This window comes from Hermetia illucens, chromosome 3 (genome assembly GCF_905115235.1).
Source record: "Hermetia illucens chromosome 3, iHerIll2.2.curated.20191125, whole genome shotgun sequence".
Classification (NCBI taxonomy): Eukaryota; Metazoa; Arthropoda; class Insecta; order Diptera; family Stratiomyidae; genus Hermetia; species Hermetia illucens.
The window spans coordinates 152087435-152110270 of NC_051851.1; the positions used below are offsets into that span (position 1 = coordinate 152087435).

Genomic DNA, 22836 nt, shown 5'->3' on the forward strand with positions numbered 1-22836 from the left:
TGGCAGGGAAATTCGGGGACTAGCCCGAAGTAATGGAATAAACAGTTCAGGCTAGCTCTCCGATGATGGGGAGGTTTTTAAGTGGTGTGCGTAAATGCATTCAGTGTCCATGATCCAGTGAGAGAGCAAACAGATATCATCAGGATAGTAGAAGTGTTTGAGGAAAGATATCATGATCCATTAAACTCCTCCAGGGCAGCATGAGGAACCTCGCCAGCTATCATTTTCTCCGAAATGCTTTCCTGCGCAGAATATTCCATGCACACTTCCTATTCACGTTGTCGCAAGATTTCTTGAAATCGATGGAGAGTAGGTAAAAAGAAAATCTAAATTCAGCTCATTGTTCTAATAATAATCCATAGGGTGGTGATGCGGTCAATGCCGCAGGATCCAGGACGAAAACCAGCTTGTTCTCTGTCAATTAAGTTTTCAAGATATTTTTTGATGCGTTCCAGGATTGTTTTAGCTATAGCAAATCCCCGCGTAAGTGTTACATTTAGAATGGATGCCTTTCTTTGCAATCTCAACAATCATCTCCTTCTTCCACTATCTAGGAATGGTCTCGGCATGAGTAGTGAAAGTAACAGATCTGTAGCGATGAATAACTCTACAGGGAGATCGCCAAACTCAGCCACTTTACACCATTTGAGTGGACTGATGGTCCAAATGATTTTTTTTTTGCTTGGAAGAACAGTCCATATCCGCCGTTACAGTGACTAGCCATTTCATCCACAAGACGAGGAACCTCACCGGATGTGAGATGTGATACGGTGAAGCAGCTTGGAGAAGTGTTCTTTCAATCTCTTCAGTCGCTCGTCGTCGTGAATGGGGAGTTGACCGTCAATCGATCCGCTTCCACGATTTTGCAGTAAGCCAGATCTTGTGATGTCCATTCAGGACGTGGCCGATGAGCTGCGCAATACCTGAAAAATGAGCATTTCTGATGGCGGCCTAATAGTGGTCGATGTTCTCACGTGAGAGATATGCCGGGTGATTTCACTGGTTTAAAGGTTTCCAGTACCCATCTTATTCTAGCTGCAAGGCAGATGTATCTTGTCCTCATTCTCGGTAAATTTCCCATCTTCTTTCTTCAGAAAGAAAGAAGATACTGCTTTGTCTTCGACTATAGTTTTATATAGTGTGGATGCTTCTGCGGTTTGTGCTATTCCTTCACAGAATTCCCTGAAGCTGTTTCGTTTGGCTTTCCTGATCGCATTGCTATACATCGTCAGTGCTCTTTTGTATTTTTGCCAGTCCTCGGTTTGTTTCGCCCGGTTAAAGAGCTTTCCCACCTTCTACCTCGTTCGGGCTAGGTTCCTGTTCCACAAGGCTACCTCCCTTGATTCTATTCTCTTAGCCAGACAGATGGCCTCATATGCGTTAATGACACTGTTTCCAGCTCTATTTTGCCCCTGATGTCACCGGACACCTCTAGATGCATCAATTTTGTTACTGAGGTGTCTTTATTCTGTTTATTCTCCTGTGATTCCTCATTATTCTACCTACCTCTGAGTTGCCCCCAATGTCGAATCTGATTATTCTGTGATCCGATATAGAACCACCCCACCACCGGTTGTTTAGCCCGAATGTGAAGAATTCGTCTTTGCCCTCCTCCTTGCTTCTAAAACCTCTCCATAAGTGTTTCTGGAGATCCATATGTGTTCCTGGTATATCACTATCGGCACATGTCGACAGTTCCGTTCCCTTCCATCCTGGCAATTTGACGACTATAATCCGAAGTCAGTCCGCCGTACCCCTCGAGTTTTTTTTTTTTTAGGAAATTCACCTGCTTCCGTGTCTGAGAGTTTGCAAGCCCCTCTGCCCACACATTTGACGAGAAAAGCAAAATGGAACGCGCCGCTCCGGCTAGAAGCAACCCCCGACAGTGTTTCAGCCACCAATATTCGGCAACATAATTTTGATTACAAGAGATCCACTCCCTTTTCCCGAGGTCGTTGCTGCAACCGTTTCGCCGGCAATTTCAGCAGTAGTCCTCATGTGCTCCGCCTTTTTGGGAGTTGAGTCCTTTTTTCTTTTCAGGGTTTGCTGGCCCGTTGAATCATTCAACTTTTCGCGCAGCCTCTTCCCCGGTTTTTCCCTTTTCGTATCTTAAACAGGCGTTCCTTCAGTCGCCTGGTTCACTTTTTCATTTGAAGGCTTTCCCCCCTCTTGCACGATGGGCCTTACCGCATGCCAAATTAATGCCTTTTATCTTGGCCCTTATATTTCGGTGAATATTTTTGCGCTCTTTTATGAATTCAGCTCCATGAGCTTTTTACCCGATCTTTGATCGTTGCCTCTAACATTGTTGGGTTGATTTCGACGAAGACTGCTACTACATACTTCCCGCTGAGGGTAGCGATCGCTGGGGCTTGTGCCCATATGGGGAGGTATCTGCCAAGAATCGAACTTCTCTTGAACGAGTCCGTCCATGGAGCCAGTTCCAATCCCTCCCGTACGCTTGTAACATTAGATGTCATAGTAGCCAAGGTTCGCACTAATGAGGCACTGCGGTCGTTGTATATCGACGGCCGGGAGCCTTCTTGTCCACTGCCAAAAACCGCCGGTACTGGATTTCCAAAGTCCTGCACCGCAACGTTATTCCCCTTCTGTTCCTCCTTGTTCAGTTTTATTTCTGAGTATCCTTCCCATAGTAAATTTTTATTCACGGGCAGGCTTTCTGTTCCCACTTACTTGGCCTGCGCATAAGCAAGCCCATACACGCACACGTCGGGATGCGTGCATATTCTTGCCTATAACACATCCGCCGAATGTTCTTTTATCCTTACGCCTGATAAGAGATTTGGCAATTCCACACAAACATCTACCAGTATAAGACCTGGCCGAAATTGCATGCCGGTGAACACGAGCTCCTTATTCCATCTCTCATTCATCTTCACGACGGTTCTCAATTATTTCCACCTCCTCCCGAGTGAGTATCTCCTGTCTTTACCACTAACCGCCTTGACATTTCACCACTCTTGGGCTCGGATTTAGGTCTCTTGGGAGCATTTCCCTCTTGCGGAATGATTTCCGGTGCTCCTCACTTTCTTGTCTTTGATGCTGAGGGCTTAGGTCTATCCTGACTCTCTCTGGTTTTAGGTCGTCCTTTAGATAGCGCAGCTACCATTTAACATCAGATGTGGTGACCTCAGACTCACTTTTGCTTCTCCCTCATTTTCGAGGAGGGACCTTTGTTGGTTGTGGTTTTCGCAGTAGGACAATGCTGATCTTGGCTCCACTGCTTGACCTCTCAACTTCTCCCTTTTTGGTTGCGGTCACCTGGCTATCAGTGTTATAGAAATATGGCGCCGCCTAATGAGTCAGTTTGTTTGTGGCATAGGGTCCCGCTTGTTTGTTTTTAGTTTTTTTTTGTGCTCCTTTGTGTATTCATATGATTCCCACGAGTATGGTAGTTAAGAGGTGCTCCGTGTCATAGCTCCCCTAGCACCGTGTAGTGAGGCTTACTCACTGAGGCGACTAGGTATCCGTGAGGCTCCGTTCGAATACAGTCAGTTATCCCCGACTGCAAATTATTCAATGGGCTCGAATCGCATAACACCCACTAACGTTCCTGGTAGACGAGAGGCTTGCTTTCTGGAGAGCCACATATCAACCTCAAAAAAAATAGATGGGCTTCTAAAAGGCTGTATTCTGCATTAGTCTTTCCTGCAGCCTACTGCTTGCTCGGCACGGTATTCGCACCATGGATTGGGGTTTTGATTGCTGCTTAGCTTCCGCTAGCTCTGTCACCACGACAAGTTAGGTAGTCATCGAGAGAATAATCCCGATATACTACTCTCCAGAATGGCTGTGCATCTGAAGTTTCTGTCAGGAATACGTTTCCTATGTAAAGCGAGCAGAACCCGGATTCCAACTTGTCGCTCAAAGAAAAATTCCTAAAAAGTATCTATGACTAGAATAAAATTGAAAATTGTCTCATCGGTTAATCCCAGATTTTTTAAAATACGTGAACCCCTCCTTTTCGATTGCTATGTAGGTAATTGGACTTACTATTATGACTGCTCTCAAGTGAGTTGTTTATTGATTAAAATTTGATTAGTTGGAGCTGGAACATTGGCAGAAATTCAGAAAGTTTTCTTGTACAAATCCACACAAAAATTTGATCCTCGATTCGAGCCTTTCAGCCCCGAAGAATAGAGCGTGCAACAAGGAGAAACTGATTTGAACAATGTTCTGGTACTCGAAAGTTTTGAGTTCATATTCAGATTTGCGATACATCCGACATAAATCAGTAAATCCCGCAAGATGGATGCATAAATCACTTCCACCCCGATGAGCTCACTCCCAAGTGCTCCGTCTGTTGGGGATCTGCACTTCGTTATATAAGCACTCAATGGCTCCTCCTGGAGATGTTTTTATGGCCTTCAATCATTATGCATCGCCAATATCATTCCATCTGCTCACTTTCCAATGTTCTGCCTTATTCTTATTGATGATTATGGACGCTATCCACATCCCCTTGAGAATCCATCTCAATCCACTTCCAGCGTCGAGCCACGAGATAAATTAGACAAATTATTTCTTTCATCAATTTCCGCTAACAATTTAATTCCCGTAGAGGCGAGAAACATTGCCAAGCATATTTCGAGCAACGCCAAGAGGAAAAAACATGTTCATTTATTTTTGTGATTAATTGACGACTAGATTTTCTTGATAACTCGCCGTCCACGTCACACGATTATCCGTCCAAGTTCTCAGTTCTCAGATAGGATAAAAAGCATTTTTCTGGGTAAACAATTCGAGTATTCCTGCTGCTTTAATTGTGATGTATGTGTACGAACAAATATTTACTACACACAACATGATGGAGGTATGCCATTACAATTCCCACTAATGAGGTCTTCGCACAAATGCGGACAAGGGAGGCTGAAGGGAACACGCCGAGCTGGGCCGTATTTGTGATAAGTGCAAAAACGATAAGCAGGCGTGCGGACAATGGATGAGCCTTGGTGGAGAGCTGTCTAGGAGGATATGGATGACATTATGTATTTGAAGTCTCCTTAATGAGGCTTTTCTTGTCCTGACCGAGTGGAGGCATCGAACGAGAGACACGTTTCATACCCAGAACAGTTTTTGCCGATACACTATCACTCGTGAAGTTTGACTCCCTTAGTCCATCAAGGAGGGCCTTTTTCCGAAGGTTCTGGGTGAAAGCTCATTACATTAAAAGTCCATTTGTCTTAATCTTGTAGCGGTTTCCAAGGCTCCCACAGAATCTATCCCAATTGAGCCACTAAAATCAGGGACACACAAAATTGCAGTTAATCTCACCTCTGCTGTTGCTGACGCTCCGCTTTTAATGTGGTAAACACCATATCTGCCAGCAAGGATACAAGACCCGGCGTTCCACACATAAGGATCTCTTCGTACATAGATTGTACCTATTTCAGTACTTGTTCTTACTTCCTGAGTGGAATGCAGACATTGTATCCGATAAACGTCCCACATTGGGGACAATAGATGGCAATTTATTAGACGCTAATTAATTTAATGGGATTTCAGGAATATCCTGCTGATATGTGCATTTTATTTTTGCAATAAAACAGTAGGAGCCTGAGACGTGACCACGTAGGGATATGTGGTCAGCAAACATCATTATCCAAGCAAAAATGTCCCAGAGCACAATAGAGTTACAAGAAATGGAGGAAAACGCTGGGAGTTATCACAATGCAATGAGATGCAAATGGCATTCATATCGAATCTATCTCAAATCACAGGCCATTGATTTCGTCCCTATTGACGTGAGTAGTGTGCCGTTCGCCAGGAGTCGCCATTGTCAATATCTCGCTAAACGATGTCCCCACCTCCACGAGGGGATAATATAATACAATGAAAGCTATTTCTGCATCCATCATCTGCATCTTGATGTGATATTCCATTTATTTGTTGACGTCAGGACAAAGATACAATTTCAGTTTAACATTAGAATCAAAGATAACATATGAACAAGAGACCTATGGGAATCCCACGCGGTTTCCATTATGGGAACAATGATAAGAGTCGAGTTCTTAGTTGATTACTTTCCTGTTTTTGTTGGAAACATCAAAGGACACAAAGCTTTTTCAGGAATCCACATAATGCGAAACAAGCTGGGCTTCTGTTCATTAGTAATATTGAAGGCGGTCTATTGCTGTGAACGACTTTATCGAAGAAAGACAGAAATTTAGGGGGAAAGGACGAACATTTTTTTAAATTGTAAAAGTGGCGCCCAACGTGGGAGTAAGCAGCATCAAAAATATTCTCGTCTAATTCATATGTAAATGGTCCTTTAATATGGGAAACTATTATAAGTTCAATGGGCTTAGCAGTTCGCTGAATTGCGTTTCAGCTCCCCCATGATTTCGCGGGACGCTCGCATTCATCCTTTACTGCTCTGCACCAAGTGCTCCTGAGGCGGCCGACTCCTTGGCCATCTTGGGAGAGTGCATTTCACTGCATGGCGTAGCTCGCAATGCAATTGTCGCCCCTCCTTAATGTGTAACCTACCCACTGCCACTTCGGCCTTCCGTTCACAACGCATGTGGGTACCAGGTCTGCGCGCCAACCAAGTTGTTCGTTTATAATACTATCAAACCGCGTTACTCCGAAGATACCACGCAAACAGGTGTTTTCGTATTGTTCGCTAAAATCAATCCCCAGACACTCAGTTGCTAAGGAGTTAGGGTGTAACAGACATCTTTCAAGGGATTCGACCGCGTATCTAGCCTGGATAGCTTCATAGAAGTTCTGATTGGATATATGGGGTAGGTAAGTATCAGTAGCCGCTCCGAGGAACCCAGTTAGCGTTGTGGTGCGCCGTTTGGACATCATAAACTCCTAAGATCGTGACTGCTATTACGAAAGCAGGGAGACAATGTCCAGCCGGATCAGATCTTCAAAGCCAGCCTGTAGCATTCACGAAGGAAAGCAGCTCTCCCACCCTGCAGTTAGAAATTTCTTTGAGGTCGCCAAAGAATAGTTTGCTCAAAATCCGTAGCTTGACTCTAGCTAGAGCTGAGCAATCACAAAAGAAGTGCCTGAGAGTTTCCCCGTCTTCTCTGCAATGCGAATTGTAAGGTATGCCGACTCTGGCGGCATGGTCCCTATGGGCCATTTGGACGCCTCTAGTACAGGTGCTCTCGAGATCGGGTTTCATTATTAGCAGGCCAAATCCTCCTTGGGTTGGCACAGTTAGTGAGGCTTCGCCATCTGAAGTTCGCGGCTGCTACGTAGTAAAAATAGATTTCACCCACAGACTATACCCGCCGAAGGACTGCCAAGAGCAGATCCCCACCCGGCCAGTCCGTCAGCTCGCTAATTCCCCTCTATATTCCTATGACCGGGAATACAGAGGAGGATGGGCATCAGCTGCCCCACCATCCTGGAGGATGTCGTCGCTGAGTACAAGGCCTTAATGGACGCTTGGCTGTCCGTCAGAATAACTATCTTACGCTTACGGCTCGAATTATGCCCCAGCCATCGACAGGCTTCCAGTATCGGCAGCATTCCGCTTGGAATACATTGGCAAAACCAGGGAGATCATATGACTCGGATACCCTGTATATATTCGAGAAAACCCCTGGCCGACTCCACAGATCATCTTTCATCCGTCGGTGAAGAATAATGTGTCATTATCTTACAACACGCCACCGGTCTTCCACTCCCCCTGGTTGAAAAGTCAACAGCAAAATTTCTCATGAAGTTCAGTTTGTGTGTGGCATAGTCCGTGGGGAACGCCTAGATTTTCCGAGGTACTTCGCATGGGATGTTAGCGTAGGGCTTCGCTGTCCGCCACCCGGACTCACGTTGTAGTATGGCACCGCAAGCTACAACGTATTAATTGTGGAGTTCTAGGGTATGGAGGTGCAGGAGCACATTGAGAACATGTGCCAGGCAGGACTGCAGAGCCCCGGTAGCACCTGCACACGTAGTTCTTTGAATCCTATTAAGCTTCGTTCTATTGTACTTTTTCCTCAAAGTCTGCCACCATACAACAGAGCCTTATGTTAGGATGGGACGCACCAGAACTGTGTATATCCAGAGAACCATCCTCGGCCGGAGACCCCATTTATTTGCAAAGATTCTCATGCAGGTTCAGAAGGTTATACAGGCCAGTTGTATCTCTAATTTAGCTTCCGATCGATGATTACACTCACATACTTTACATTGGAGGAAAGAACCGATCTTTGTTCATTCAGCTGCGGTAGTAGGAATTCGGGTACCCTTGTATTGGTGGTGAATAGTCAGTAGGTCAATTGCGTTTTGGTTGGGTTTATGCCCAGTCCGTATCTTGTGACCCACAGGGACACCTTTCCCAATGGTGCTTCCATGATGTCACTCATAATGGAAGGAAATATCCCTACCAATTATCTCGGTTTCTGTGGATTTGCCTTTGAGGTAGGTATGCTGGGACTTAGGGAAAGGTGTTATCTCCCTAATTGCTCTCGAGCTCTAGGGCTGATTTGTCAAAAGTCCTTCGCGGACTCATGGCCGAACCTACCCCTTTTTAGTATGAAAACCACTCGTGCGCGTCTTCAAAATTGTGGAACGTATCCTGGAGAGATACAACCAAAACACATTATGCCATCTGGAGAAGCTGTTTATAGCCCAACTGATTTGAATAATAATAATAATCGTTGGCGCGACAATCCATATTGGATCAGGGCCTTGAAGTGTGTTAGAGCACTTCATTCAAGACCGTAACGGTATACTACAGTAGTACACTGTAGAAGGCAATGTGGTCAGCATTGCGCTCGCCCGAGATTATTACCATGATTTGACTCAGGTACTCATTCGCAGCTGAGTCGACTGGTATCCGACGTCAAATCACGATACAAATTCCACTGCCACCAGTGAGATTTGAACCGCGACCTTCCGCACAACAACCTTGCGCTCTAACCACTCAGCTATCCGGACACCGATTTGATTCTTGGTATCATAATTATCGATTTGATAGTCTCGCACGGCAGGCTGCAAATCCTCCAAGCAAGGCTCTAACTCACAGTCCTCCTCGCTGGCGGGAAAGGGCGTCTGAACCAACAGCTTCAAGGTTTCACCAGAAGATTCCGTCCAGGAACCTTCCGATATTTTAAGAAAGGAAGGGTTTCTAGGTTCCTTGGACAGAATCTTACTGAGCCTTGCGGATTTGCTGGCGCTTTCGATGCTCTGTCAATAGTCCAACCAAGACCGCTTCTTGGCGGTCTTGATGGCCGACTTGTACTTTTTCGGGAATTGTATGGCTGCCAATTTTCACGCCTGTAGCAGATGCTGAAGATTTCCCTGGTCAGCTTCCTGAGGCAGGACAGATCTTCATTCCATCACGGTGGCAGTATCTTCTTACTGTGTTTAGCAGGGCACGTGACTTTAAAAGCGGTATCGATTTGCTTTTTCCAGAGTCCCAACTTATGACTTGTGCCAATCTTGCCAATTTGCGCACCAGGGATTTTGTTCTTAATAACTTGACTAAATTTCCTCCAGGTGATCCTTCTAGGGTCTCTGAAGGCGAGATTTAGACTGAAAAATATCCAACTATGATCTGAGAAGGTTCTAGTCAGACACTCTCCAGTTATCCACCCTAAGAATCCCATTGTCGGTTACGAGGGTCACATCAAGGAGTTCGTCCCAAGCGTAACAGTTCTCCGAGCTGGGGAAGAGGAAGGTTGGTGTACTGTCCCTGTTACACACCGATAGATTTGTATTAATAATAAAATCAAAGAATAACTCACCTCCCTCGTTGATTTCCTTCCTCGCCTAAAAGCGTATGCCTTGCATTGGTGTTTCAGCCTATCAACAGATTGGCTCTCTTTGTTGCTATGGTAGTCATCAAATGTTGCAGTTCTTCTGAGGGAGCTGATCAGTCGTGAGCCATGTAAGCTAAGGAAATATACACGTTCTGTGCCACCGACTGTTCTAATTTGACCATGACTAGGTCGCACGCGTGCAGACTCTTCCTCGCGAGGATACATGCTTTAGGTCTGTCCTGATCAGCGTCTCTTGTCCTGTGGAATACATTATAATATTTGCTTTGGAGCCTTTTGATAGTTCCCCCGACCCAAGGCTCCTGTATTAGTGCGATGTCGATGTTTTCCTCTAGGAGGAAGACAAGCAGATTGGCCGAGGCACACTTCGAGCTGCAGATTTATCTACTTGCTTGAAGGGTTAGTCAGTCACCGTTAGAGGGTCAGTCCTAATCTCCTCCAACAGCTCCCTGGCGGCATTCATTGAATCCGTCGTCCGATTTTGCAGAGCGGAACCTTTTACCTTTGCATTCCTGACTCCGAACCGCACTTTATAGTTTATCTTTTCGAGTCCCTCCAGGCACTCTCCGCTTATACGGAGCATAAAAGTTTGGCTGTTTGTTTTCCCCGTCTTTGATAACTAACTAGTCCCCCATTTAAATCCTAGAGTTTAGAAGACGGAGGGATTGTAGGAATGTGTCCTTATCCTTGCGGATCTTCGGAAACCAGGTGCGAGCAACCAGATTGGATATATGCTTCATATCATCCACGTTTTTAAACATGCCGGTACAATGGCAGAGGATATGTCTCTCCTTGCGGCGCAGTCTCTCCATCTGACAAGGAGAGGTGTCAGTCCAGAAGACGAAAGTGATTAGGAATCGGATTAACTGCTTGTAGCAAGAAACCTGGAATTTTGGTGGGGTGGACTTCTTAAAGTGGAGTGGAGTAGCGCCGTTTGTACGGTTTGGAACTTTATTGATATGGGGAGTGTTGGAAAGGATTGAGCTTATATTGACGCCAAGGTAGACAACCTGGTTCACTGTGGGGATAGGCGGTGTATAGATTTTTAGGGACAGGTTTTTGATATCGGAAATCATTTTCGGAGTCATCTTCATTTTTCCCTTCAAGACAATTGTTTGGCATTTTTACTGGTTGAGGACAAGTTTTCACTTAGTTAAGTACCGGTGTAACTCATCTAAATATGAATTCAGAAGATCCCCGCTTCGTACTGTGTCCCTCGTGGTGCTATAGACGATAAGGTCGTCGCCGTATTGAAGGATCTTGATAGGATTGGATGTAGTTATGTCAGGGTTATGTCAAAGAGACAGGCTATTGTAGGTTTCTTGGGACTAATTACGAGCAAGACATTGATTTTCAGGACAAGGAGGGCATGTTCAACTGAACCTGTTCAGTTGGCTGGAACTGGAAGTCCGGGATAAAGTTGTTTCTTTTGCAATGCTCATTTACCCGCTCGAAAATTTTGGCGAAGGTTGAAGGTGTAGGAATGTGAGTATTAAAGGGGGTTATTTGATGCCTTGACCCCAGTTTCAAAGATTCGATCAAGCATGTGGAGAGTAGATTGGTTTTTCTGGAGAGAATATGTTTTTTGGAAGGGTGTCGTTACGACTGGCAGTTTTGTCAAGGGGATATTTGGATATTTGCCTGAGCTTCCTGCATGTGTTTGAATTTAGCTCAGTGTGGGAGAAACGATTGTGGCGGTAATTAGTATACAGGGTGAAAATCCTTTCAAATATCTCGTTCTTAGGGAGTAAGTACCATGAAGAATATCTATTCCTTAATGGTCTCCGCCGTAAGGTTTTTATGTAGTGGATGTCTTAAAGAATATCGTCCATGAGGGTGATAAGTTTACGGGAGTTGAGAGCGTGTTGGTATATTGGCGAAGCGCACTATCAATGATATCTTTATTCAGATTCAGAAGGAGTGGGAGTTAGGAGAGCCTGGCTGAGGGATTGACTTATAAGTCGCTTGTTGGCGTTCCGGAAGTCCGGAGTTATTAGAGGCGATGTGCGAAAGGCCCGATTGGGGAGTTGGATGTCGAGGATGATGGCATCATGGTCACTTTTGTGTTGGATTAAGATTTACGCTGTTCCTTACATTGTGTGTAAGGGGTGCCGGTCTGAAATGGGAGATATTACGAGCACCGGGCTATGTAGTCAACCAGTGGTGCAGTTTGCGACAATTATTATTGATGTAGGAGCCCAAACAGGGGTTTGTCTGGCGTTTAAGTTGCCTCCTAAAATCAGGAGTGGTCTGTGGTAAGAATTTTATAGCAAATAGGTCGTTTGGACCAAAGAATTGATTGGGACAATAGAGGGAAACGACGTATACACATACACTACATATTCGTACCAAATTTCGTAGCAATAAATTTAACCATTTTCGAGTAAATCTGGAATTACAAACAAATGCTACTGATTGATCTAAGCGATCCAGAAGGTGCAGAAAAAGTGGATCATATTGTCAGGGCATATGGTAGGGACCCTAGGTTCAAACTTTGTGTGGGCACAATTAGCTTTACACTGTCATACTGGGGGGCTGGACTCGAATGCAAAAGGATGCAGACTAAAAGTGATTGTCGGTGGCTTCAATACTTAGCCCACGCCCTTCGAGAGAGCCTTTCATAGGAAGGACTAACTACTGGTTTACTAGTGAATCGAATTCGTACCACTGCGCTGAACGAATGGCCTAAAAAGGAGTAGGCACAGCTGCCAGGAACTAAAGAAATATATCTACTGGACTATTCACTGTACTTCCAGTTAACTATGTAGCCAAGTAAAAGGGATGTCCAGAGGTAACTATAAACGTATGGTGAACTTGTTCAGCGAGTATCCAGGGGTTAATCCCTGGCAGTTCGGAAGGCAGAATTTTTTCAGAATTGTAGCAAGTTTCGAAAGAGCAAAGCACCGGATCTCGATGGTAAACTCAGTCAACCCTTAAGTTAACTATTAAGCCAATATGGTTACTATTCACCCCATTGGTGAGACATAGCGCGTCAACCGTACTTACGGCCATCTTGGAAGAGTGGATTCCACTGCATGCTCATTGTTGCCCCTCCTTAATGTAAGACTATCCCCTGCCACTTCCGCCTTCCGATCAAACCGTCATCACAAGCCTGTGCGCCAACCGAGTTATTTTTTTTGAAATGATATCATGTCAACGTATTCCGCTGACATGTCACAAACAAGTGTTCTCGAAGTTTTGGAGCTTTTGGTTAACCGTGGGCTCTCTTAAAATACTGCTGCATATTGCTGAAAACATCATTATTTGTTTCTGGCCGGGGTGTTGCTGGTGTGATGTATTGACAGACGTAAAAGCAAAAGCTTTCGCTACTGCCGACTTTGAATTTGAAGTTCAAGGTCGGGGTCATGGGAAATCGGTTTTGATTTTATTTATGGATCATCTTCGACGATAGAGAGTGAAGCTAGCAAATAAGTGTTGTGAAAGAAACATCCTCCAGTATAATGGCCTGGGTACGCCAAGGCAAGGAAGGAACCCCAAAGGCCGCTTTTGACTGCACTTCTGAGGTAGGAGAAACTTCGATTGAGGAAGCAATCCGTCGTGGTTCTTCCTTTTCGATCGTGCAACTGGGGTTTGAAGTTTGTGCTATATATTATTCGTTGTCGATCAGGCTCTCCTAAAAAAACAAACCAGTTTTCAGTAGGAGATCGGGACATCTAATTTACGGAGCTGCCTGACTTTTGAATCTCCCCACTGAAACCCTGTAGACACTTCCCCATGTGTTTATATCTGCCTTTGTGCAGAGTTGTTTGAAGCAGTTCTTCTTGCTTACCTGTATAGCTAGATGCAGATTTCCTCGAACTTCCTTATAGATACGCTGCTTCACCTCCTTCATAACCATTGATCTCTGGATCTGGCTTGATGACACGTCTCCCGAAGATTAGACAGTTCACAGTTCCCCTAGCTGCTAGGCCTTCTACTGGGGAAAGTATAACATCGCGGCATTGATGAGTAGCATGTCGTTGCAATTCACTCTGTTACGATATGAAAAGTCCCCGCCCAAAGCTCCCGACCCTGTTGGTACATAGCAATGAAAAGCTACAATCCCAGAGCGCTCCAGGTATAGACACTCGCACATCCACCATGTGCTTCGAATAATTATCGATGTTTTTTGTACAAATTTTTATCCACTTCGTTACGGAAGATTGATATCTGAACTTTTCATACTCAATTGCAGAATGGGAATTTAGGGATTTTTTTGAATAAAAGTCGAGTTGAGGATAGGGCCAGCGTCTGTGTTAGCTTTTACACTAAGCAGATAAGTCAACAGTTGGCTTCCAACTGACTTCGATATCTTTAGGAGCGGAGGTCTGTTGGGTTCATGCCTAAGGCTCTAAGGGAGCCTAATATTTATTCGTCAATTGCTTTCACAGATCTTTTTTCTTACTCAGGTCTCTGCTCAGCTCTGTCTCTGCTTTCGCAGACCCTTCTTCTCACTCAGGTCTCTGGAGCAGGTCTTCAACCGTTTGATTTATTCTTGAGGCCAGAGACGTTTACCTGGTGATCACTGTGGGTATAATCAAAGTCAGGTCCATTACCCAACTGGACTCTCCATTCCTGTAAGTATTAACCTGACCATCGTTAGCCAATATGATGTCTAACTGGACGAGCATTCGTCACTAAATTTCCCCATTCTGTGGCTCATGTGTTGAAGTCCCCGGCAATGACTTTGGGTCTCCATCCTTTTACATCAAAGAGCAAACTATACAACATGTCCTCGAATTCAACTAAGCGTTAGGCTTGGAGGAGAATAGCAACAGTGGATGTATATGCCGTCGATTTCTGCCCATACGAATCCACTTGTGGGCTGCCTGATACTATACATTCGTGTATGGCTGATCCTACAGCCTCAGGCTACACATCCATTATTGTTAGGGTTTCTACAGGCTTCGCCTATTACAGCCATGTGCATCTCAAATTCGTAAGTGGTTTGTGAGAGCATGTTTTGAATGACCCTACATCGTTTTCGAGCTCAGGGGACTTGTCGCTTCTGACATTATGGCTGATGTTCTTTTCAACGCACAGTATGGATTTTGATCCTTGTCATATTCGTGGGCAATGAAACCCGTTTTCCCAGACACTCTGCATCGGCAACACTGATCAACAGAACTTGTGCCTGCCCCCGTGTCCATGCAAGGGGTAATAAACTACAGGTCCAAGCATGCACGCTGCCTCTTTTACTTCCTTTGGATTCTGCCGACATTCCCCCCAAAATTTTTGTGGTCAGGATCAATGTTCACCTTTCTTAGTAAGGTGGTCACATCGGGACTAATCTTCATTCATTCCTTTTATTACCCTTTTTTGGCTCAAACTTAGTTCAACATCAGCGCCCGTTGTGGAACTAGAGTTTCAGGCACTATTTTCGCTCCTACCGAGGTTTTAGGCCCCTTCCTCAAAGTGAGTGATAGACCTTCTTGTTTGTTGGGGAATTGCTGGTTTCCTGGGTGTTTGTCAAGGCATATGGAGCAGCGCTTGACTCGGCAAACGACTCTACCTATTTTAACTTCACCAGCCGCCTGCAGTTTAATAGCTGCTTCAGGCGGTAAGCTTATAGTTGCCGTTGCGTGCTCCGTATGCCTTCCTGAGGCCTCTTTTCCCTAAGGACTTCTTCACTTTGCTTTTCAGCTCTTCGGTTTCCTTTCGATTAAAGGCCTCCTGTTTGCCTTTTCACGTGAATTCATTGCTTCTTAAGCCATGGAAATAGAATGCTGATGCCATAATTAGCGAGAATAACTGACAGTTTTTCTTGAAAACAACAAAAAATCGGTTTACTCTGTCTGTCCGTCTATCTGTCTTTTTTTTTTGTTGAGGAGGTGGAAATCTTCAAAGTACACTGGCCTGGACACGCCAATGTGTACGAAAGGTCGCGGTTCAAATCTCACTGGTGACAGTGGGATTTGCATTGTGATTTGCCGTCGGAAGCTGTGAATGTGTACTTGAGTCAAACCAGGGTAATAATCTCGGTTGAGCGCAATGCTGATCACATTGCCTCCTACAGTGTACTGTAGTGTACCATTACGGTCTTTAATGCAGTGCTCCAACACACTTCAAGTCCCTGATCCAAAATGGATTGCTGTGTCAACGATTATTATTATTATTAACACCTCTCCTAGAATCACTTCTAAGTTCTTCCTTTCTTCCACAAAACTTGGACAGTGGAAGATATGCTCTGTGTCTGTGAACCCATTGCAATTTAGACAATCAGGAGTGGTATTAACTTTAAACCTCCACAGGTGGTGGGGATATTCTCTTGGACATGTGAAACCACAGCCACTCTTTGATGGCAGGGATAAGCAGTGTGTCTACTGACCCTTTCTTGAGTGTTCCCAAACCTATTGCCATCTACTTACAGATCTCTCTCTTCCGCCGTTTCCGTCCACGATAATGGAGAGATAGGCTTCACATTGTACATGTTCGTCATCTTATCAGCCGAAATGTCAATCCACATTATTCCCGAAATGATCAACGCTGCGCCATATGAGACAGTCCTGAAGGCAGAGCACACCTTTAGAGCTGTCCTTCGGTAGACTACACTCAGTTTATGAGCGTCAGCTGAGATCTGCAGTGAGTGAGTCCTTGAGGGTTTTACGTGAGCACCTATCAGGGAGACATAATCCCAGGGTCTTGTTAAGACACGGATTGATTTTATGACCACAATCAGAGCTCCGCTGTGACAAGCAACAACGGTACCAGTCAATATCAAGTGCATGACTTAGCATTCATACTGGTGGATGCAAAACCTACCTAGATCTCTACCGAACTAAGGAGTAAGGCACCCGTGTTGAAACGAAACACCCACGCCGAGCCCGAAGGTCTCTTCTATAATAGCTTGAGCATAACCACAACCCACATGAAGCTCCCACTAGGAGACCAACCGCAAACAACCGAACTGTACTCACATACAACGGGAGTTCACCCGAAGTATGAGAGTCCAGGGGCTATCCCGGCTCCCATGGTACCAGTATAAACCCTGGTAAGGTTTCATGACCAATTGCCACTTTAGATGAGTCCCCGTGCAGACTCGGGTCTGATCGCCCTAATTAGGTCTTTGGAGCATTCGCCTTCTGCATCACGGCCGACAAGCCAAAGTGAATACAGTGTCTCCCGGTGCCACCACTATGAAGGTTCTCCTCGGCCACTTTGTTTTGGTTCAGCCGGCAGGTTCGCCGCCCCGTCTTCCTCACCACCACCTCTGAGCACCAGCTGAGATTTGCAATGCCTTTTCCCGAACTTGGATTGCATACAGCAAGATCGAGTTCAGCGCCCTAGTTATAAGCAACCTAGAAGTATGCCGTAGTTGACTTCCCACGTTTGACATCATCATTGTCATGGCCATACTTGCAGAGGATGCTTTGTCGCAAACATACTGCACGTGTTGCTTATAACTAAGCTTCGCATCTGTTAGCACTCCCAAGTATTTGATGGCAGACGTGGAAGTGATGATATAATCCCCAATTTGAATGCGGGGATAATTTCTCAGTGTTGAGGTCCGCTTCCGTCTTTTGTTCCGCAAGCGTCAAACCAGAACTCTCTAGCTAACCGTTAAAAACACGGATGGTCTCGCATGAGTATAACTCAGTATCTTCGAGATGTTTTGCGGTCACAACTAGTGTTATGTTGTAGGCGTAACCCAACACCATGGCTTCCTCCTGGACCTGAAGATTAAACATATCATTGTACATAATGTTCCATCGCAGTGGAAGAAATACGGAGCCCTGTGGGACTCCCGGATAACGTATTTCAGGGATCCGCGGTCGATGGGATACCAGAAGGGATTTCCATATTAGGTTCCAATTCACCGAATGGTATCGTCTATCTGAAATGCCTCTTTGACTTGACAACCAATAGCAGTTTATTGTATATAACCCGCTCTAGTATTTCCCCACAATGTCCAGAAGACATATGGTTCTGTAGAAGGACGGCTCACCTGGAGGTTTATCAGCCTTAGGTAGCAGTATCAACTTTCATCGCTATCCATACTAAAGGAAATATCCCCCCGGTGGTGCACGCTCAGAACAACTCAGTGCACATGTCTTGTCTGGATTTCACGGAAGGCTTATGGACCTTATTCGGTACTCCGTCTAGGTCCGAGGTTTTACGCTCGCCTATTCTACCGCATATCTTCAGTTCCTCCTATCTGGTGACTGTTGGAATCGCCGTCACTTTCAGAGGCGGTCGGAAGCTGTCGGGAAGCTGGGGAAATAACCCTAGGATGATTTTCAACGCCTTTCATACCTCAAGTGCTGAACTTCCGGTATTCCGACTTGTTAGGCCTAATTATGGAGCGAGACCTTTGTGTTTTGAAAACGTAGAGGTTATATTAGTGATCATGTTTCACAATGAAGCATTCATTCGCCAAAGACTGCTTTAGACTTATTAGAAGATTATCTCACCAGCTCCTTCTTGGCTACATTGAGCGGACTTAGTATGTAAATTCTATGTTAGCAAACATTACTAATGGATTCTACCATATATCTAAGTGCTCTGAGACTATGGCGCCTCCTTCACATAAGAAGAGTATATCCAAAGTTCGTTTCAGTTCGCATCACGCCACTTGATACCCCCCACCAATCAGTAATTTTGAATGCGTAAATCAAACGATCCAAACGCACACCAAAATGGGGCCAAGGTTCATCAATATCCAATTGAAATGCGCAAATCACAGATCAGCGATGATATCCAAAATTGCTTTATCTTTCATCTGCCAGATCGTTTCCATTTCTCGCTCATTAGATGCTTGTGTAGATCATCCGCTAAATTCACCAAATTCATTTCGCATCATTCAATAATTTAAAAATAATTTCTACTTAATTTTCAGACGAAGAAAAAAACATCCACTTCACCAGCACGGGTCGACGTAAATCCATGCTTGCACCGATTCTATCCAAGCTGAAAGTGAATGTGGATTCTTATGAATATGAGAAGAATGACGGGTCATTGTCGATATCAATGGAGAAATTCCCCGCCAGAAAAGTTAAAGTAAAAAATTTCACCCCCACACATTTTCTGTATCGATTTCTTATGAAAGTTCTACTGGAATCTAGAGACATAGCATCCATGGAATGATGGAGGAGGAGAACATTGTCAGGCCCCATCAGGAAATCCAACAGCTAACCCTTGATGAGAAAAAGTTCCTTCTGGCGGTGGAGCGAGGTGACATGGCAGGAACAAGAAGGTAGGTTATAACCGCTTCCAAAAAAGCCAGATTCATCGCGGATCTATCCTTGGAAATCCCCAGGATGCTTCAACAGGTGCAGGAGACTGGTTACTTCAACATAAACTGCGTAGACCCCCTAGGACGAACGGCACTCTTGATGGCTATAGACAACGAAAACTTAGAAATGGTAGAGTTACTTATCAATTACAACGTCGATACAAAAGATGCCCTCCTGCACGCGATTTCGGAAGAGTTTGTGGAAGCTGTTGAAGTACTTCTTGACCATGAAGATATTAACCTGCAAAATAATGGCGCACATGTAAGGAGAGATATTGATGAGAGTGTAGGGCACGCAGGTGATAACTTTTGTTGCTTACAGAACTGGGAAACAACACCAGAAGATACGTCTACTTTCACGCCTGACATAACACCCTTAATATTAGCGGCGCATCGTGATAATTATGAAATAATCAAAATTTTGCTCGATCGAGGATCAATCCTTCCCATGCCTCATGATGTACGGTAAGTAGAGAAGTAAGGAAGGACAAAGAGCCTGATATACGTTGTTACATTCTAAAAATATACTTAAGGTTACTATCAAAAAATTTTTCAAACCAATTTTCTCCCTAGTTATTGAATTTGATCCTGTTCCGCATTGTTGTTAGCCTGGACCAATAAATTTATCGTCCCCTATATAGTTGTTAACCAGCAGTTTTAATCTTTTAAGGATCTCGGGGCAGCCACGATTTTTCAACGGGATTTGAGAGAGAGGACCACTCACATCTCCCTTCATACCCTCCATTTAGCGCTGCCAGCGTTTTGACATGAATGTGGCCCTACTTAGAGGAGGTATGGCGTTTAAAGAGGTGGTTTCCGCAATCCATTAACGGAACTAGAAAGAAGGGGCCTTTTTCTTTCTTCTACATATCCTCCCCATCCTGTCTTTCTCACGGAATAGGCTTGAAAATTCTACGAGCAATATTTGGGTTTGAAGAGGGAGTACCTCTCCTCTTCCCCTTCCGAAAACTTTCCACCTCCTTGGGGAATAGTTTTGAAAATTCAACCTTTATCACAGTAATTCAGCCGTCAGCTGAAAAATATTGTGCATAAGATTTCACACGTGTTTGAAACTCGGCAAACATTCGTTTGATGGTGTATGGACCCTATTAGATATGGTAGGCGTATATGTGCAAGTACTACGCTCCCCAAGACCTTATTCTGCCAGAGTTCGAAAATATGCTTCGGCAGGCTAGTTTCCGGCGTCCAAAGCTGCTGATTACCACTAAAAACCTGCGAAAGCACGGTGCCTTGTGGGGTTTTGCACTATTAGTCATGGTGCTGATATAAACATTTATTTTTAAGAAAGGTTCAGTTCAGTTCTGGGTAAAACGGTTCCATGGTGGAACCGAGAACTACAGAGAATCAGGAAATCAACCAGAAGACTTCGAAATCATGCTTGCAAAAGCAATAAATATGAAGACTGGCTAAACTTCCAGAACTCACTGCGTGAATAGAAGAGGCTCGTAAAACGTTCGAAATGAGACTCTTTTTGAGCATACTCTGAGGAACTGAAAGCTAAAAGGGAAACTTTCAGGTTCTGCAGAGTCCTTAATGAGGATGAGTCGGCCAAGTTGGATTCTTTTAGAAAACCGGATGGTACTTTCACGAATTCCAGAGTTGAGTCTGTACAGACTCTCTTGGAAGTACACCACCCAGGAGAACATGTCTCAGAAGTCGGAAATAGAGAATTGGCGGTTTCTGCAAACCCTTCAACACGAAGGTGTTGCAAGGGGAATTAGGACACTGCGAGAGCGGTTGTTACCAACGAAAAAACGGGAGCTGCTATGCTATCATTTGAACACTTCAAAGCACTTGGTATGGATGGCATCTACCCAGCGATGCTAAAAGAAGGTATAGAGCACTTAGAACAGCTTCTAAGAAATATTTTTCGAGGATGTCTTGTTCTGGGCTACGTGCCTTCCTCTTGGCAGAAGGTGAAGGTAGTCTTCATACCAACGCCTGGGAAAGATGACTATTCTAATTCAAAGAACTTCAGGGAAGTCAGCCTAACATCATTTTCGCTGAAATGTCAGGAGAGACTGGTTGAGCGTCACATTCGCGATAAGGCGCTAAAGTTGCACCCTCCAAATGAAAAAAAACTTGCTTACCAACGTGGAAAGTCCTGTGAGTCTGCTCTTCATTCTTTGGTTTCAAAGATAGAGGACGCAACTCTGAAGGGTGTTTATGCGACGGGGGTGTTCGGGGACATTGAAGGGGTTTTTGACAGTGCGCCCTTCCAAAAACTTTGTGATGCCGCCAGAAAGCATGGTATTGACGAAACTCTAATAAAGTGGATCTACGCTATGCTAATGCAGAGATTGTTGTGTGCTGAAGTGGGTGTTGATCGCTACTTAACAACGGAAGCGACGAAAGGTTGCCCTCACTTCTGTGGAGTGCATATGCTGATCAACTCACTAATATGCGAACTGCAAAATCTGCCAATACACCCTCAAGCTTATGCGGGTAGTGTGTCTGTGCTGGCTGTTGGTCGAGATCTCGGAATGGTATGTAGAAATACTCAACGCGCGGTTGATTTGATTGACAGTTGTTGTCTCAGGCATAGACTTTCAGTAAACCTAAATAAAACCACAATGGTATTATTTACAAGAAGAAGGAAACTGAATGGTCTTTGCCTTCAAGAGATGAGGGATACAACCCTTCAACCCTTATCCCTTAGATAAGAAACCTCTTTGGAACAAACATGCAGAGGTAAAGATGAAACCAGCTCTCACAGCCTATGGGCTGCGTAGGCGGATCTTTGCCTCGACATGGGGACTTAGGCCTCAGGTAGTAAAGTGGATTGCTATCATTAGGCCGATGTTCGCTATTGCATCCGTAGTGTGGTGGGTTAAGATTAAATAAAAGACTTTTCGCTGTAAACTAGCCACACACACAACTGCGTGTCTGGGTATCACCGGTGCCATGAGCACGACATCCGGCGCAGCTCTGAATGCATTACTCAATTTGCAGCTCTTGGATTTTTTTATTCAGAGGACTGCAATGAGAGCAGCTCATAGACTATATATAGACAATGGATATGGGGGGCACAAAACATTGGAAGAGTCATTGGGAGAACTGAATCTAGTTTTCGCAATGCCTTCCGATTCTCAGATCCCCATACATCTGTTTGGTAGAAGATATGATTTTATCTTGAAACGGAGAGAAAACTGGGACGAAGCAGAAGAATGGGCGTCAGGATATACTGACGTATACACTGATGGCTCAAAGACAGAAAATAGTTCCGGAACAGGAGTCTACCTATCGAATAAAAACGAGAAGTGGGCTTTTCCCTTAAGACAATACACAACGGTATTTCAGCCTGGAGTGCATGTGATCCTAAGGGCGGCAATCTGGATGATTGACGAGCGGTTGAAGGGCAGGCCCATCGCAATCTGTAGCGATAGTCAAGCTGCATTGAGGTCGTTGAGTAGTACTTTGATCACTTTAAAAATCGTTCAGGAATGTAGAAATCGATTGAATTCTGTTTCTAGATTCAATACGGTGGATTTACTCTGGGTACCTAGTCATTGTGGTGTAGATCTCGGATGTCTTAGCAAAAGAGGCTTCAACTTTGCTCATGCCCGGACCGGAACCAGCAATTGGGTTGTCGGTAGCATTGGCTCATGCTGCTATCAAAAACTGGGAACAAGCTTCTCATAATAAGAGACCAAACTCTTCCTATCAGAACCAAATAAAGGTACTGCAAAGTTTATCCTGTCGAAAAGCACGAAGACTTGCAGAAGTATTGTGGGCACTCTGACTGGCCATAATTCACTAGCTGGGCATATTTTCAGAATAGGAATTATCCAAGATGATACGTGTCCATCCTGTAATGAGGAA

The 22836-nt window shown here is 44.7% G+C and overlaps 1 protein-coding gene across 5 annotated transcripts in view; it reads left to right on the forward strand.

Moving 5' to 3' along the window:
- Positions 1 to 22836, forward strand: part of LOC119652724 (transient receptor potential-gamma protein) — a 57419-nt gene that overhangs the window by 4030 nt on the left and 30553 nt on the right. For 3 of the 5 annotated variants that reach the window (XM_038057017.1, XM_038057020.1, XM_038057022.1), the window contains exons 3-5: positions 18598 to 18758; positions 18824 to 18954; positions 19018 to 19458. In XM_038057017.1, the coding sequence (XP_037912945.1) occupies positions 18645 to 18758; positions 18824 to 18954; positions 19018 to 19458 (686 nt within the window). In that variant the 5' untranslated portion in view covers positions 18598 to 18644. The remainder of the gene's footprint in view (positions 1 to 18597; positions 18759 to 18823; positions 18955 to 19017; positions 19459 to 22836) is intronic. The other 2 variants (XM_038057018.1, XM_038057019.1) reach the window with 1 other exon arrangement.